Genomic DNA, 18,553 nt, shown 5'->3' on the forward strand with positions numbered 1-18,553 from the left:
TATGTATTTTAATCGATAATAAATTTATCGCTTTGAACATATATTAAGTTGTTCGTGCTCATCGAAGAATCGGAAAAGAGTTATTGGCCGTTTATTATAACTCTCCGTCGTTTCTGAATTATAAAGACGTTGATAAAGAATGGAATACTTTTTTCGTTCCTTTATTTTTTTTATTTTTTATTTTTTTTCTTCTTCTTTTTATTTTCCATGTCGACGAAAATCGATGAGGAAGAAACAATAAGTATGAGACGATAAATTGAGCAAACAATTTTTAGAAAATTAATTTCAGGATTGTCGACAAGTCGTGAATACTTTCTAATAAGTGTTTTGATCTATTAGAAATTTCCGATATCTCACTATCGTCATCTTTACCAAGAGAAACATCGGAGCCTTTGGCGTACGAGATCGAATTCGTGAATTATGCTTGTGCGTCGGCATTAACTTCATCCTATACAGGTACTATCTCACGAAACGATCTGCAGGAATTCTCACGAGTTTAATAGTAACTTGGCTTATACTACTAAACGTTCGCTTATCTCACGTTTGAAAGCATATGTCGCACGTTCCTCTACTTTCTACAAATATAATCCTTTATGTAGTTTAAAACGTCTTACTTGTTGTTAAGTTCTAAGTTTCTCAAACAAAAAACCGTGGAACTTACTTCTAACTTTAAATTTTATTATTTAGGTATACGGCCTTACCGAATGACTACCGGATAAAATAAGAAAAAAAAAGTCTAAATTAATGGAGGCGCATGCTAATGACGAATAACTTTTATATACTTTTTATATTTTTAAAGTGAAAACTTCTTTAGAATATATATATATATATATATATTTGTTATGTAATCCAATTACAAAATGTCGCAGTAAATTCAAAAGACTTAATAACGTGTTTCATGTTACGATCGATACGTCGTTTTTCCGTTTGTTGATATGATTTACACGAATTCAGTGGAAATGGAAAGGGTGAAAAAGAGTAGGAAGGAAAGAGATAGATAAATAGATAGAGATACAGATACAGAGAGGGAGAGAGAGAGAGAGAAATTAGACATATAGGGAGACAGAAAACAAGAGCAATTAAAGCATTTCGTTCGAAAGCAGAAAACAAATCTAATTGGCAGTAAAATTAATTAGAAACAAACGTGGTGAAAGAGAAATATAAAGAAAGAGAGAGAGAGAGAGAGAGAGAGAGAGAGAGAGAGAGAGAGAGAGAGAGAGATTCGACAACCCGTTTAGTTTAAACTAAATTCAATGGTTGGTATCCTTACTTGGTTTATTTTACCTAGATAAACACTTTATCTAAATAGAATTAAAAATTGATTTATTAAAAACATTTTTAAGTTAAGAACAGAAATTATATCTCGTTACGGAAAAGATAATCAAAATGACGTATATTATTATTACTCCTAACAATACTCAAGTAATTTGCACATTCGTTTAGCATAATTAATCGTCAATTTATTATTTTATGGTATGATAATTGATAAGCATAATAATTAGCAACATTTCTATTTAATATTCTAGTGATTCGCGTCACATATCTATCTGCGGGTAAAATTAGCAAAAAAACATTGTTCAATTTATTGATGCATAGATAAGCAAGTTTACATCTATTTAATATAAATATTTTTTTACGTCGGCTTTCTCTATTTAGTTTAATTATGTCTATGTACTATGCAATAAACGTATGTATTGTATATAAATATATATATGTTATATTATACCACGCGTACATAATATATGTACAATGCACACGTGCACAGTATTCGAGAGTTAGCCGATCATAACATGTTAATTAATATTGCCATGTTATTGAAAACATTTCAATACATAATATAATAGACATTATCTAATAAATATAATGCTACAATGGTCAATTATATTTATATTACATACGTATACATTGTAAATATATAGGATTTAAGTAATAACATAATATTCTAATAAATATGAGATTTTCAAATAAACGATCAAATATTTCTTAGGATCGTCATATGTAAGCTGAGATAGTATGAAACGCGAAAACTATCCATCTTTTGGTCGAACTTTTTGTGGGATTGAAGTTTGTCTAAAGCGCACGAATGGGCCAAGAACCAGCATAAAGTCGTATAACTCCTTCTCCACGAGTAAGGGCTTACGTCTTAAAAACTTAAATCCCTTTTCCCAGGCAATTTATAAAGTTATTGCTTTATATCGAGTAACGTAGATAGCTAAATTTTACTACGGTATTTTGGAGAGCGAGATAGATAAATAGATAGATAGATAGATAGATAGATAGATAGGTAGATAGAGATAGAGAGAGAGAAAAAGGTAGAGTTACGAAGAGAGAGAGAGAGAGAGAGAGAGAGAGAGAGAGAGAGAGAGAGAAGGGAAAGATGGGGAAGGTGAAGATGCTGTAAACCACGAAGATTAAACGCTTCATTTCGGTGTCAACTTTAATCGAGTATTTCAAAGCGTTCGAGCTTTTAATCGAAGATCGACGAGGACGAGGACGAGAACGAGAACGACGACGACGATGACGATGACGATCTGGCAAGGATTTAATTTTGCTTGAATCTTCTTAGGGAAAAGCGGTGAGAAGATTAAAACCCGACCGGTTAAAACTTAAACGAGACAAGAGCGAGCTAAGACGATCACATTAAACGATAGCTACTACCACGACGACACAACTACGCAAAGATTTATTTTAGAAAACGTGCCGTTAGGAAGAAATGTTTGTTTCGTTAGCCGCGAGAAAACAAAAATGTAGTATGATCGATACTAATATAACTTCGTCGTAAATCACTTCTACTTTTTCCCCTGTCAACCAACCCACTTGCCACGGCCCTCATCAAAACACGAACGCCCGTTGTACTTGCTAACGAGAATTTTATGTATTTTTACGATATGTCCGTAGATCGTCGTGATGTCACGAATATGCAAGAATATATTTTTTTTTTTCTTCTCCCTATATTCGTTTCATTGTTTTATTTTGTTTTGTTTTGTTTGCAGTTTATTTTTTTTGATTTTTCTCTTTACAAACATTTTATTCCTTTTTACGTAAAATTCGTGGTAACATGGTCGCTAAACTTTGAATAAATTATCAACACAGGTTTCATTAGGTTAAATAATTATTTAGATGATCATATGTGTCTCTCGTTGGATATTTACTATCAAATAATATATATTATTTGTGCAAGCTAACAAATCATTCATTTCGATACGCGATTCGTTCGATTGGTATTAAATTATTAAAGATTACGTATATATAGAAGGCTTTTATATATGTATTACTATCCAATAAAGAATATCTTTGTGAACAAATTTATTCTTTACGATATGTAAGTTTGAAAGCTTCTTCTTCTTCTTCTTCTTCTCTCTATCTTTTTTTTCTTATAAAATGTCTAATCACGTTTGTATGATTTTAAACTTCAAATAGAATCGAACGTGTGCTTATAAGCTTCCGACTATTTATACTTTTCTGACAAATGGAAGGTTGTCATTTTAGTTATCGTCGTCATTATCATATCGTTTATTATTGTTGTTGTTGTTGATACTGTATATCGAAGAATCGATTTTGATTTCGATAACCGAGATATGAGATTTTCTTGCGGTACTAATGCATTCGAATATTAAACAACGAGATGCCACGCGAATAAAAATACAATTTTATTTTTCATGAAAAAAACATATAGAAAAAATGAATACCAAAAAAATACAAACTTCATAATATTTGTCTTATTAAATCTTATCCGTGCCAAGATAGAAAGAAAAGAAAAAAAAAATTACAAAGTAATATCCGAGATGTGACTTGGTTTTTATCATTGAAATGTTTTTCCGTAAAAAAATTGTCGAATAATAAAAAAGCTAACATGTGCGAACCGAGCGTTTCTTGATGCGAGTTTTGATCAATTAATAAATCTTCGTTAAAAGAAAAGGAAAAACATACTGTGGGTTAAGTTTTTGTCTCAATTTCTTCCTCTCTCTCTCTTTCTCTCGAAATAGAAAAGAATTATTTTTCACGAGCTTGTGTGCAGGTACCTAAAGAACGGCGGCAATTAAATTTACTCTTTTATATACGCTCCGAGTAATTAAAGGCTGGCACGTACGATTAGACGTGTTTTATCTCGAGGATATGAAGAATTATTTATATCTTTCTTCTATTATAAAAATAGAAAAATAAATCGTACAAATGGATTTTACTTAAAGTCCTACTGGATAATAAAATCGAAATGGGGGTTCTGTCTTTGCTTGTGCGTTATTAAACGGTAATTAAACTTTCAATTCTTATGCTAATTTTTTGTCTCGTCTATTTGTATTTCTTTCTCTTTAATTTTTTAGCTTGCATAATTTTACGGTAATACTTTAAATGTTCACATTACGATGTACCTTACCGATTGCATTTTATTTCCAATCAATTCGTTTTTCTTTCCTTTTCCCTTTCTCGAAGATTCAAATAATTAAACATTTGTACAAACAAAAGAACTTTTTCCATTATTTCTATGATAAAATACTGCAGTTTTTAAATATAGGTATTACATGTTCTAGCATATGGATGATACAAAAAATATGAAAAAAAATGTTCTAAACCATGTGAACCACGAATTGGTATCGTTTTACATGCGCGAGAGGAAAAAAATATTTGGTTGAATATGTGTGTGTGTGCATGCGTGTATCCGATATATCAATTGGTATTGATTTTATATGCATTGGTGTATCGTATTTAGTTGTAGATGAAATAGCTCGGACCCGAATGAATAATATTCAGCAGATCGGCGGCGTTCGGTAGAAGTTGTTCGTTCTTCTAATGCTTTTTATCAAAAATACGTCGAGAACGAATATATATATATGTTACCGTCAAAGCCGGAAATCAGTCATTGCTAGTAATTCTTCGAAATTACTATGAATGCAAAGAGCATTCCGACGAAGTCAGAAATAAGACTTTTTACAGAGTTTTTTTCCTAAGCATCGAACATAATACTTTGATATCCTATAGAATATCAAATTACTATTTAAACAACGTTGAAAAATATTTATAAAGTTAAAAACGTATTGGCAAGGTTTAAATGTTTTTGTAATACAAGAAATGAATTTTGGACAAATTCGTATATCGGACAAGATGAAGCATAAATAATGAACATTTGTATATAAGAGTAAAATTAAAAGAGATCATCAATCTAAATAACAATTATTTAACTAAACATTTATAAATAATCGATAAATCCGTATAATGGTATGCATTAGCATTATCGTAGCTTATTGTTAGATATGAAAGCGAAACGAGCAAAACTAGGATAGATCTTGAAGAGTCTTTCGCCTTTAGAATGCTACGAACAAAGCTACTGGTTTATCATCCTGTCTTGGTTTATTCTCTCATCATATTTCTAAACCCTTCTGAAGGATGCTCTTCTGTCTGTTCTTTTTCTTTCGCGATCATATACTCAATGTTGGCGCCATCATTCATACACAACAATTCTCAAATTTTCATATCATTTTTTTAAATCTATTCTTTCTCTATTTTTTTTTGTTTTTTATTTTTGTTTGAAGATTTATAATATCCTATTACCGAGAATACAAAACGGAATGGGGGTCGAAGTTATTATGGGAGGAAAAATAAATTAAAGGTTGAGAATGTGTACGCTGAGATAGTTTTTTGTGTCGTGAAACAAAAACAATTTATCTGCATTATCTTCGAAACCTGAATGGGTTAATACTGAGTTAGATAGAGAAAAGGAAAGAATGATAGAGAAAGAAGAAAAGAAGGAAGGAAGAAAGAAAGAGAGAGAGAGAGAGAGAAAAAAAAATATGGATGACCTTATGCGTCTCGTATACTCTCCTTTAAATTTCTCTATAAAACGCGTACCGTCTTTTCTCTCCAAGAAGAGAAGAGTGCTTTAAACATTTGCGTACTCCAATCTTCCAGCAGGCGATTCGAGTATGCACCAATGCGGAATAAACGATGAATGCGATCAAATTTTCCATCTCCCTTTCTACATTTTGTCGAAGAACTATTTTATCGTTTTACGATCGATCAGAGATAATAATATAAGCAAAACGGAATCTCGTTCGAATCCTAATGACTCTAGTCATTTTCAAATATCATTAGGATTATTTGATCTAGTTATTATATTAAACTCGAGATGTCGATCAATTTATTAAAAGCATCGTCATATTGGTTTATTCATTTTTATTCTTCACAATGGTTGGTATTTAAACATTTCTTATATTATTAGCTTTTTTTTTCTTTTATAGTCTACAAAAAAGAGAATTTTTCGATATAAATACGGATAAATTAATATTTTGTATAAAGTGTGTTTTTATAATTAAACAAAATATAATGTTTCTTTAGGAAGATGTACTTAAAAAGTACAAAAAAAAAAAACAAGAAGAAAACAAAACAGAAAAAGCTTTTAACAAATTTGTCATCGAGTGCTTTTACAAAAACTGCATTTCCATTTGATAGACTTGCTATTTTTTTCTCCTTTTTAATTTTTTTTTTTTTATTAAACATGCTATAAATATCATTAAAATCGATCAATCCTATAGCGCTTTTTACATTTATCCCCAAGATCTTTAGAATCGTTAAAAGTTTAATGCATTGATGAAAACATATTAACGAGATGTCACGGAAAAATAAAAGGATGGTGGGAAAATTCGGATGCAGCGTATGAACAAATGTTGAAACTAACAACGACGTCAAACAGGATTCCATGGTTAAACTCGTAAAAGTTCATTTCGCAACTGAAAGCGTAATACCGCAATAAAGACGATGAAATACGCTTTCGGTTTTGTCGGTTTGGTTGTTATTTTTCATTGTCGAGAATTTTGTCGCATGCGATTTCGTTAACAGAGAATCGAAAAGCTATTACTATTGTAAAAAAAGAAAAAAAGAAAAAAACGTCTTCGAACTTTCGGGGAAATTAAATATATTATATAATATAACAATTATTATAAATAATCAAATTGACGGAACAACAAATTCGGTATTCAGCATAATTTTCGTACGTAACCAAAATAAGGAGTAAGAAAGAAAGAAAGAAAGAAAAGAAAATATCGGAAATAAAATAAGAAATTTTATATCATTGGAGAAAAGACGTCGAGTAGGGCTAAATGAAAGACGTCTTTTCAGAAGTTGGTATTCCAGTTCGGTTCACTTGGACAGAGGTAAAGCCCTATCCTTGGTCTTGAATCAGAAAGAGAGGGAAAAACGGGATATATAGATATAGAGAGTTGAAAGCATACGCATGGTGGCGCAGCCCTCATCAAAACTGGTTCACGGATGGAAGATCACCGTAAATAGGTGGAATTAGACGAAAGCTCGCGGCATAGCGCCTGTAATTTGCGGACCATTCCCTTCTATCCGTCAATCCCTCCCCCCATCCCCTCCTCGTTCCTTTCTCTTATTCTTCTTTTTCTCCTTTTCCCTCTCTTACGAAAGGTTCGAAACAGTGTACCGCTTTTTCACCGACCATTATCCCTCTTTTGTTACAACTCAGTTCTGCCCAAACGTAATTCGATTCTTTCGACCTTTCGAACTTTCATCATCTCTTATCCTTCAGTCTTGTTCCGGTAAGTCTTTTCCACTTTTCGGAAAGGAACGGATGGAACTTGCATCGTATTTTTCTTCAACGTCGATGGATCAGAAAAATTCAGGTCAATTTAATCGTCCTAACTTTTAATACGTTCAATCATTTTTTCCTCTATCTTTGCATTTTGTTTCTTTTTGTTCGTTTTAATTTCAATTCAAAATTCACTCTGTGTTAAGAAATTAATTATTATTTTATATTGGAAGTACTGTATTATTATACTAATGTCATATTGATACTATACTTGTAACTATTATTTTGTATTACTTTACTATTTTCGTAGACACTAAAGTTTATAGAAAAAGATTTAAAAGTAGATCTTTCTCTCTTTTTACTTAAGATTAATTTGGAAAATTTATTACAATTAGGTGGAAACGTATACCCGTTTAAAATGAAAAGCCTTTGTTTCTTCAAAGATCGTATTTTTTAATATCGAAATAATAGAAATAAGTAATGTCATGTATCCTACGCGAACTTCTTAGAAAGTTCGTAAAAAATGTTCTCCCGAGCATAAAGTTGCATTTTTGTTCTTTTTAGCCGTCGGTGAGATAGGGCAAAAGACAGAGGGAAAACGGCGTATAAGAGATAGGGGTATGCTTTAGACAGGATAGAATAAGGGATGGTTAAGAACAAGGGATGGTTAAGAACAAGGGATGGGATGTAAGCGACACGAAGATAGAGAGAGACAGAGAGAAAGAAAAAGGAGACCAAATAAAATGACTCCAGTCAAGACGACAAATTATACGAAAAACATTTCAAGCATGAAATAATAAAGATTTATGTTAATATTTCAATTATTTTCAAAAACGTGATTTTTCATAGCGCGATATAATTAAAAAAAAAAAAAACGAAACAAACAATATAAATATACATATTTAATATAATAAATAATATTATAACATATTGATAACTTACCATTGATAACGTGAACGGTAACGCTTGCTTTTTTCGCAAAGGTTGGTACGCAACTGTAGTTCCCTGAGTCGCTCAATTTCGCTTGAGTGATCCTCAATCTGAAACATAAGGCGAAAGGAGAAAGCGGGAACATCAAATGAACATCAGTTCTATCGTAAAATGTAAACTCTCTTTGAAGTATTCCTCAATGATGTTATTCCTGTCTAACATATCTCTCTACATTTCAGGAAATAAATGTTTCAAAACATTTAAACAGTTATTCCGAACGAAATACCGTAACCGTACGATAGATAATATATAAAACAAAATCAAAAAATGAAAAATCAGTCTAGTAAAACAAAAAAAGAACAAAAAAAAGAAACAAATAAGAAACAGGAAGAATTATCAATAGAAACGTGTTAGTCGCAGGAAACCGTTTCGATTACTTTTCGATAGACTTTTTCTATGGTATTTTCAAAGTGTTCGCCAATGGCTCGTGGCTCCACTTATCAATGTTTCCTTCTTCGTGCTTTTCTTTTTCTTCTTTTTTCAAATAAGAAAAATAAGAAAAAGAAAGAAATAAATTGAAAAAAAAAAGGAACAGAAGTGCATTTTCCCGTAGTCTCGATCAGTCCATCTTAAACTTCCAACAGCAGCCGTGGGCGTTGCATTTTATCGGTGTATTTGAAAAGCCTCGGGAACCGATACTGGGCTGTCACTTCTGTTAGGTGGCCAAGATCGCAGAGAAGAAAACTACGAGAGCACAAATGGGTGCGCGTACTTGAATAGAAAACTCTCCCCAGAGGGGTAATCAACTTTCCCAATGGCCCTGTCGTTTTTCAAATCGACACATAGACGACAGGGAAACGACTAATCGATATCGATATCAAGATATAGTTAATCCTAGTTTTAAATATATATCGAGATATCCGAATATTCTTATTTTTTTATTATAGATATATTAATCCGATAATATAAAATGCCAATAATCAATAATCTTCGTTAAGTTGTTTGCAAGATAATATGTAGTTTTATGTGTTCCGATGATTTTCAATGCGTTCCGAGGTTTCCATTGAAGCGTATTAAAAAAGGAGAAAGAAAAAAAAAGAAAGAGAAATCGTTGCTCCGTTCTAGTTATCGTTGAGATTACAAAAAAAAAGTATTCTCTGTGGTTTGCTTGATCGATCATTCGTTAAAAGTGTTGTATCAAGCTAGCTGATTTCATTGCGTTATAGTGTATAATTCTCAGGAGACTAATAACGATCTTTTCAAATTATACCGTTCGTTTTCTCTTCTTTTTCTTTTCCTTTTTTCTTTTTTTTCTCCTTTTACATGAATTTTATCTATAGACTTTTTATAGATTGATAGTTGCAAAATGATGTGTACGAGAGAGTTTGAGAAAATTATAATTAATGAAGGAAGAAAGTATCAATAAGTGTAACACGAAGCTTTTACTAATATTTTCTATTAAAAAATTTTGATATCAAAGATTGATCTTACTCTGATCGAACAATAGGATGGATAAGTTGTGGAAATCATGGACAAACAAAATTGAAAAAATATTGTTACATTAGCAGAAACTAAACATCTAGCATAATTCAGTTTTAAATTATTCGAAAACGATTGGATAGGAAATTATGAAAAAGGAAAATATTTCTTTAACTTTTGCATTAAAATATTATAAGAAAAAAGCTTTATAGTCAATCCAATAGAATTCACAGAGGTATCCGTAGTATATGATAATAAAATAAATCAAAATTTATTTTGACAGAGATAGAGACATAGAATGGAGGTGTGGGGTTGGGGGTGTGTGTGTGGAGGGGGGGGGGTAAGGGAGTGAAAGAGAATTAATTCGGTTGGTTCTTGAACAAAAGCTCGTAAATTTGTCCACGTGTAACCGGCATCGCGCCTCGTGACAATCGTCAATCACGTCCAAAAACAGATGTACAACGTATACGTGTATAGATATATATATATACATATACATATATACTATATATATATGTGGAACGTGGCTGACTGTAATGCGTGCAACGATATTCTAGCCTAGAGAGACGAGAGACTAGCAAGAGAGTATCTAGCTAGGGTATACAAAGATAGAACTAACCCTCTCTCTCTCTCTCTCTCTCTTTGTCTCTCTCTAACAAGAGGTTACCCAAAATGCAGAGCATGCCAGATGCATCTTCACGGAGCGCAACGCACCTGACAAAGGACATCGTTGTTCTCTCACTGATACAAGAGATACACAAGCTGTATCATCAAGCAGTTTACTGCCACGTGTTCACTTTACGTTCTCTAACAATCTTCTATCATTCTAATACATTTTGTTTTCTTTTTTGTTAAATTTAATATCACTAATAATTTTAAATATGTCATAACACACACAAATATATGTTTAAAGTAATATATATATATTTTATTGAATTAAGAATTAATATGAATATATAATTTTTAACATAATTTTCTATTCTTTTTTTTTTTCTCTTTGGAGACGGATATAGAAGAGTAATATTTTATGTATATTACGTATATTACGTTTAGGTATTTTCATATTCATCTTTCTGTCAAGAGATAAATCGAATTTCACTGGAACTATAAAAATCTAATTCTCAAATAATCTCCCATACTACTTTTAGTTTGATATCCAGTGTGCAATATTTTAAGTACGTACGTAGGTGGAGTATCATACAAAAGTATCATCTATACATTCATCTTTCTGTCATAAAATAGGACAAATTTGATAAGGATGAATTTTTTGAAATAAATTTTATATTTTTATCTTAAATCGAATAGATATAATATATATATATAAAAGAAAAGCTTTGTTAAAATATGAATCCATTATTAAAGCCACAAGCGTAGGAGTAAATTGAAAAATGGTTTCTTTACCCAAAAAAAAAGAAAAAAAAAAAAGAAAACCTACGTGATCTATCATCTTATGAAAAATGAAATGAACAAACGAAGTGAGTATTAAAGCATAGCGTAGTTGTTAGCGTCATTGAAATCGTCACGCGTATCACGGTACAAAGAGAGAGAGACAAAGAGAGAAAGAGAGAGGAGAGAGCAATTAATCTGACTGGAGAAGCCGCGATTTTCGAAATCGAATGAAATATCGTTTCAACGAGCATGCGCGCGCGTATTGCAGGATCGTTTGTCCGTGAGTGATTTTCATCTGCGTACCTGGCGTAGCTCTTAAATTGGAACATTTTTTGTCCCGATCTCTCTCTCTCTCTCTCTCTCACTCGTAGTGATATCTACGAGCAGAGTTATAACCCATATCGCAAAGCCGTCGAACGATATACGAGAAACCGCCTATCGCGTTCCACCGTCGCGGATTTCACGTCGACGCGATTGAAAGACCCTTTGTGTCCTTCTTTCCCCCCTTTCCCCCCTGCCCACAACGTCCCCGCCCAATTCCGTTACATCGTGTGTCGTACCGTGCCGTTAGATATATCCTTTTTTCAAAAAATATTATGCCAGGACGCGCGCTTGAGATATTTTTGAGAGACGACGTTGCATGATTTTGAAAATTTTTTTCTTTCCCCGACAGAACAGAAAAATCTTCAATCGTCGTATAGTACAGAGGGATACACGAAAATATAATGATTTTAATCTTTTAGAAAAAAGGATCGTTATTCATTTTGGAATAATTTATTTATAACGCGTCTCTATATCTTGTTGTTGTTGTATTATTTCTCACTCTTCGAGATGAAAATAATTGATAATATTCATAACCGAATGTTAAATTTATTAATACACGATATAGAGTACGCGTATGCGGTATCGATGGATATCGTATATTTATTTAAAATTTTAAGTTTAACATAGTAGAAGTATTTGTTTAAACATCAAATAAAATTGGATAAGTTATATTTTATTAAAATATAATGTCCAACAGGAATTTCTACGAGTTGGTGTATTATTTGTTGTTTTTCTTCTTTTTTTTTTAGATGATATCGTGGAATTTTTAACGATGCGCTTTGAAAAGGATACGAACACAGTGGTAATAATTAACAATTTCACGAGGGTATCAATTGGAAAGATCCTACGGTATAATTAAAATCTGTTCTCTATTTAAAATCAATCATACGGTGTTTCGTTTGTTGTCCGATGACTAACGTATATAGGAAAATGAAAAAAAAAAAATAAAAGGTAGAAAATAATTGTTACCTTGACGTAAGAGCGTCACTCCATTCCGTTTCGACGGAAATACGTGGTTCCGCGTTAATGTCATTTTCTGATCGCGGAGATGTAACAACCTCTTGGTTACCACGATACCAAGCAACCGTTCCCAAATGGTGAGGACCTTGGGACATCAGACAGGTCAGTGTCAAGAGACTCCCAGTTTTAACGTAAATATCCGATGTTCCGTTTATCCTGGCACGTGCTTCTGCAACAAAACGAAATAAAATACAATAGAATGGTTTAAAAGTTAGATGGAATAGTTAACCCAGTTTCTCTCTATTTATTTATATATATATTCTATTTTAAAATTAAAAAATAAAAATGATGAAATCTTTTTGTTCGTCGATCGAATGTCATCGCGGTAAATTCATTTCGATTGTCATTGACGTGAACGAGATATGGTTTTTCCTTTATGTCATAAAATGGGAGCCAGATTTTTGGAATACTTTTCTAAAAAGGAGAAGAAGAAAAAGAAAAAAAAAAAAAAAGAATTGGGTTTGAACGATGTGAGTGATCTCGTTGAAAAGGGAAGACCGCAAAGAGTAAAATTTTTTATCGATCTATCGGTTCAAGTGATTCGAATGTCGTGTATGTCAGAGAGAAGGGTAGTGAACGAGAGAGAGTGAGTGAGAGAGAAAAAGAGAAAGGAAAGGAAAAGGTAAAAAGAAAAAGGAAGGAAGGAAGGAAGGAAGGATGGAAAGAAAGAAAGAAAGAAAGAAAGTTGAACGAGAAACGTGCCTGGTCATTGCGGGGTTATAAAATTCGAGCTTACAATTCTGACATGGACTACGTGTGGCCTGCGATGCGGCCGCAGAGTGTCGGCCTAGCCGAGTTCAATCCAAAAGGGTGCCCTCCTGCTGAACGACCACCACCTATGAGCCGTGTAACTTATTGATCGAATATTGCAAATACGTCCTCTCATTTTTCACTGTCCGATCCTGTACACCTTTGTACGGTCGCGATAATTCACGCGAACCCACCACACCGAGGAATTTTCTCGAATTCCGATAAAAATGATATTTGTCTTATAAACGTCCTATAACCTACGTACCTGCTACCAAAATTTTCTCCGACTTTATACCTTTTTTTCTTTACTTTTTGTTTCTTTTTCTTTCTCTCTCTCTCTATTTCTTGACACTATTAGCTATCATATATATATATATTTATGTTTTCAATTTATCTTACTTTTTAATATACACGTGTAAATATATATATATAATTTAATTATTTATTAATAAGCATTACATCTATAAACACACTTGGATAGGCCATTTTTCCAACAATTTATTTTTATTATATAGAAATAAGATTTTATTAATAATTATAATGAGTTAAGTTTAAAAATAATTATAAACTAAATCGTAATATATGAATTTGTTGACACGATCCATTGTCATAATTACCGGGGGAGAGGGGGATGGGGGAGGGAAAATCAACATTTGCAATGATTCGAATAACAGTGTTCTTTTAGTCAACTTATTGTTATAGGTTTTATCAAGTGATTTGTCGTGTTGTTGAATTTAACGGTACTCGCACGTTATTTGGATCGTCTGCGGGCGGGCCGGACGGACATTTTGCTCGAAATTCATCTACTATCACGGCGAATTTGTCCTGAAATATATATCCATCGATGGCAGCTGCATCCGTTCGATAAGCCCCATAGTACTCGGCATAGAGACCATCTCTTGCGAATTTTTTCCCCCGACAAAAAACAAAAGTGCTGAGCTGTACGTTTATTTTTTTTTTTTTTTTTCCTATATAATAGCATTAATAGTAACGTTTTCTAATTCGTTCGAAACCATGCCACGATCGTTCGGGATGCGAGTATTATATCCGATCGGGAATCCAATCAACGATATCCACTTAAGATAAATATTTTGTTAGCGGTCTAGAGCGAGAATCGTTATCATGTTTATGACAATAAACGTCAACGTTTTTATCCCCTTTCTTTTTTTACCCAAAAATTCGTTAGTTTCAATATTATAGATATCAATCATTTATCTTGATAATAGGTTTAACATTTTCTTTTTTTTTTCTACGGTAAATCTAAAATTTTTGTATTTACTCAATCTAATCTCATATGCTTATGAATAAAACGAAAAATTAAAATTATATACCTCATCATCTATCTGAAATTTTAATAGTTGCCCGTGTAAGTTATTAAATGTGTTCTATATTATCTCAAATAAAAAAAACTACATGAAGTTGGATACATCGAATTAAATTAATTTGTGTGCGTAAAAGAATTCACATTCTTGATGTTCGTTGATGAGTAGTAGCTTTGAACGGATTCGATGCATTCGATACTTTTGATACGTTTTTCTTTTATCATCGATAAAGGATAAAAAGGTAGACGATTGCAAAGATCATTTCAGAATCTTTGACCAAGATACAAAGAAGAAATAGAACGAATATTGTACATACGTATATACATTTAGATAAACAACTACGATCACTGATATCTTCTTCAAAGAGCTATATGATATAAAGTATTGAAATATATTGCTTAGTAATGATGCTGAACTAGGCTTGCGAGTATGTTATATTCGATTCTGTATTCGTCACGTAGCCCGAAGGTGGATAGGAATTTTTAGAGTCATACAAGCAAATGGTTGTATCGATTTTCAATCAGAAATTTTTTTATATTTCTCTTTACTGTATATATATATATATTATAGATAATTACGCATATATATTTTTAATAAAATTACTGCTGACATTGTAACGTTATTTGTCCCTGATATTGTTAAAATTTTTCTTATCTACGCGAATATATACACACACAGTTATATATTATATATATATATATATATATATATAATATTTTTCGTGCTCTATATATTATTATTATTCTATTTTATATTTCTTCCTACTATCTGGTAATTTCTTTGTGCTACATTTTTCCGCTATGACCAAGGAGAGCTTATTAAAAAGATCATGGAAATAAATTATGCGTTTTTCTCTTTCTCTTTCTTCGTTTTTTTGTTTTTTCTTTTTTTTAAAGCTTCTGATGCAGAGAAAATCTCCGACAATGCGGTCGCAGTTTTCACAATAATCTGCTTGGCTTTTTTTTTTCTTTTTGTTCTCCGAGCATATCTTTTCGGAAAAAGTTTCGCGTTAACGTTGGATTCGGCGGCAGTGCATCGGTGATTGATGATCCATAAAATTGTAGTGGAACCAGATGGGTAGGTGGATGAGTATCCAAAGGATAAGAGGTGGAACGTTGGGGTAGTTGTGGGTCGACTATGGGGGTGGTTCGGATTGGATAGACGAGGGTTTCGTGACTGATAGCCACTGTCTCGGCACGAGCTGAAAGATATATCGAGCGATACGAGTCAAAATTTGCTTCCTGCGGCGTTCCTCGGCGTTAACGCCAGTTGATTCACCGAACCGTTAAATAAATTTCATCCCGTTTTACCCTTATTCTTTTTCCTTCTTCGATTTTTATGTCCTATCCCTCCTCTCCTTTTCCTATTTTTATTTGGCTTCCCTACTACATTATTTCTTTTTTCATTTTGCTTTCTTTTTTTTCTCTCTCTCTTTTTCTCCTTTTATATATATTATTTTTTATATATAATATTTGCCCCCTTTCTCCATTTTTGTTTTTTTTTTTCTATATGATTTTTATAAAAGGGAAAGAAAAATATACGCGGGGCTTTTTTTTTGGTTTTTTTTTCTTCAATGTCTTAAATAAATAAAACGAATAATATAAACAAATGCGCGAGATCGTTCAAACGATGGAAATGTTTTTTACGTCAGAAATAACAGAAAACTTTCCTTTCCTTTCTGTTTTGCTATTATTTTTTTCTCTCTTTTTTTTTCCTTTTTTCTTTTTTTCTTTTTTTTTTTCATATGTAAAATGATTTTAAAAGAAAGCAAAATACGTAAATTCTAGTGATATATGTATACATGTAAAATAATCAATAAACAATACGATATCGCTCGTACATTGCAAATATTTTTTATGCCAAAAATAACAGATTTTTTGTTTTTCGTTTTCTTTTAATCATTCTGTTATTCGATGTACTTCCTTTTCTGCGTTATTTATTTGTTTTGTTATATTTCTGTAAATTGAATTTATTGTAATTTTTCTTGTCCGTGAAAAGTTTTTTACGAATTGATGGTTTACCGTGGAAATGGATTGAAAAGTTGAACAGGTAATAAAGGAAGTTACTTCCGAAGGATGCAATATCACGTTATAATTGTTGATGCAAAACTGCGGCCGAGTTTATTGGAATAAGAGTTTTTTATCCACGATATAATCGTATTACGTGAAAGAAACAATTTCCAATACTAATAAACTCGGTAAAAGCTCTACCCGCAACGAAATGTTACTTTTTTCTCATTCCCCATCTTACACTTTCTCTCACTTCGTAATTTCGAAACAAGTTTTGTTTCATCGAAAATCTAATTATTGATCGCGAGAGAATTAATTCAGATTAAAAAAGAAAAATATACTAAAAGAGAGTTTAAACCAAAAGGCAAAAAATTAACAGCCCGTAGTTGCGAAGAACGATGTATAAATTGGACGCAAATTTAATTTTTATTTTTTTCTATATTGTAAAAGAAAAAAAAATTGATCAACCTACAAAGAGATTTTAATATTAAACAAATTTATTCGTCTTGTTAGATAAGTTTAACAAATTTTTATTTTCCACTCTTATTTCTCGTCGTACTATTTAATTATAATTAAATATTTTCGATAGAGTATATCGATATTTTGTTAAACGTATTGATTTGTAAGTTTTAATTTGCACATCATTAAGCGTTTCTCAATTGATAACAAATTCGTTCATTTTCGATGTTTGAATCGAATATACAAAGAAAGTTAATTAGCGAGTAGTCGACCAAATCCTATACATCGTTAATTAAACATACAAATGAATCAAATAAAGATTGAATAATATATATATTGATAATGAAAAAACATGAAACTCCTATTAACAATATTTCAATGAGTATCACAATATGATATTATACTTGAAATATCGTATACTTAATCCTTTAATTATATTACACGTATATTATAACTTATTATAATACGCTATAATTAATTTTTTGTAAAATTGTCTATGTTATTGTATAATTATGTTATTTGATATAACAGATCAATGATTTTTAATTTCGATTAATTAATTTAAATAAATAATAGTCTATATTATATTAAATGAATATTTTTAAATAAACGTAAATTTATTACGCGTTTGAATAATACAATAATACTTTTTTTTTCATTTTATTTTATTGATTCCATCAACGTCAATACGATTTCCGATGCAAGTAAGCATTATCGTATCTAAAACAATGAACTTTTATTTGCAAGATCGACGTCGTAAACAAGAATGCTTGAATATCTTGAGACACGAAGAAAGGTAGACATCCTTTCCTTTCTTCTCTCTCTCTCTCTCTCTCTCTCTCTTTCTATCATTCGTATTGAAAGGACTTTCGTGTTTATAGATATGCATTGAATTACTCTGCCATGCAAATTGAATGACATTGGTAATCTTCAAGTTCGTTGAACAGTACCCTTAGAAAATCGAATTAAACTTTTTCCATTTTTATAATAAAGACACTCGCCCTTCGCTTTTCTCTTCCATCTTTTTTTTTTTTTTTTTTTAATAATTTCCTAAAGAGATGGTATTTGCCATTGTTGATTCTAAACCTTTTCGAGAAAAACAAAAAAAAAAAAAACCATTTGAATTCTCAATGTAAAATTACTTTGGCATAAGTTCTCCAATTATTCAATGCTGTTCTTTTCTTTACATTTTACGAGATATTATTTTTTTTTTTTTTCAAACGCGAAACACGCGTCTATTGTAGATGTTTAGTTAATTTTGTAAGAAAAAAAGAAAAGATTTGTTCTTGACAGTTGGAAAAAGAAAAATAAAGAGAGAGAAAGAGAGAGAG

At 31.6% G+C, this 18,553-nt stretch overlaps 1 protein-coding gene across 1 annotated transcript in view; it reads right to left on the reverse strand.

The window, feature by feature from the left end:
- Positions 1–12,852, reverse strand: part of LOC106785380 — a 45,309-nt gene extending 32,457 nt beyond the window's left edge. Inside the window, exons 1-2 of the mRNA XM_014745785.1 lie at positions 12,632–12,852; positions 8,483–8,580 (exon numbers count right to left, since the gene is read on the reverse strand). Coding sequence (XP_014601271.1) covers positions 8,483–8,580; positions 12,632–12,777 — 244 coding nt within the window. The 5' untranslated portion in view covers positions 12,778–12,852. The remainder of the gene's footprint in view (positions 1–8,482; positions 8,581–12,631) is intronic.
- Between the last annotated feature and the right edge of the window lie 5,701 nt (positions 12,853–18,553).

The sequence above is a fragment of the Polistes canadensis genome, unplaced genomic scaffold, assembly GCF_001313835.1.
Source record: "Polistes canadensis isolate GaletaPanama2010 unplaced genomic scaffold, ASM131383v1 scaffold_49, whole genome shotgun sequence".
Lineage (NCBI taxonomy): Eukaryota > Metazoa > Arthropoda > Insecta > Hymenoptera > Vespidae > Polistes > Polistes canadensis.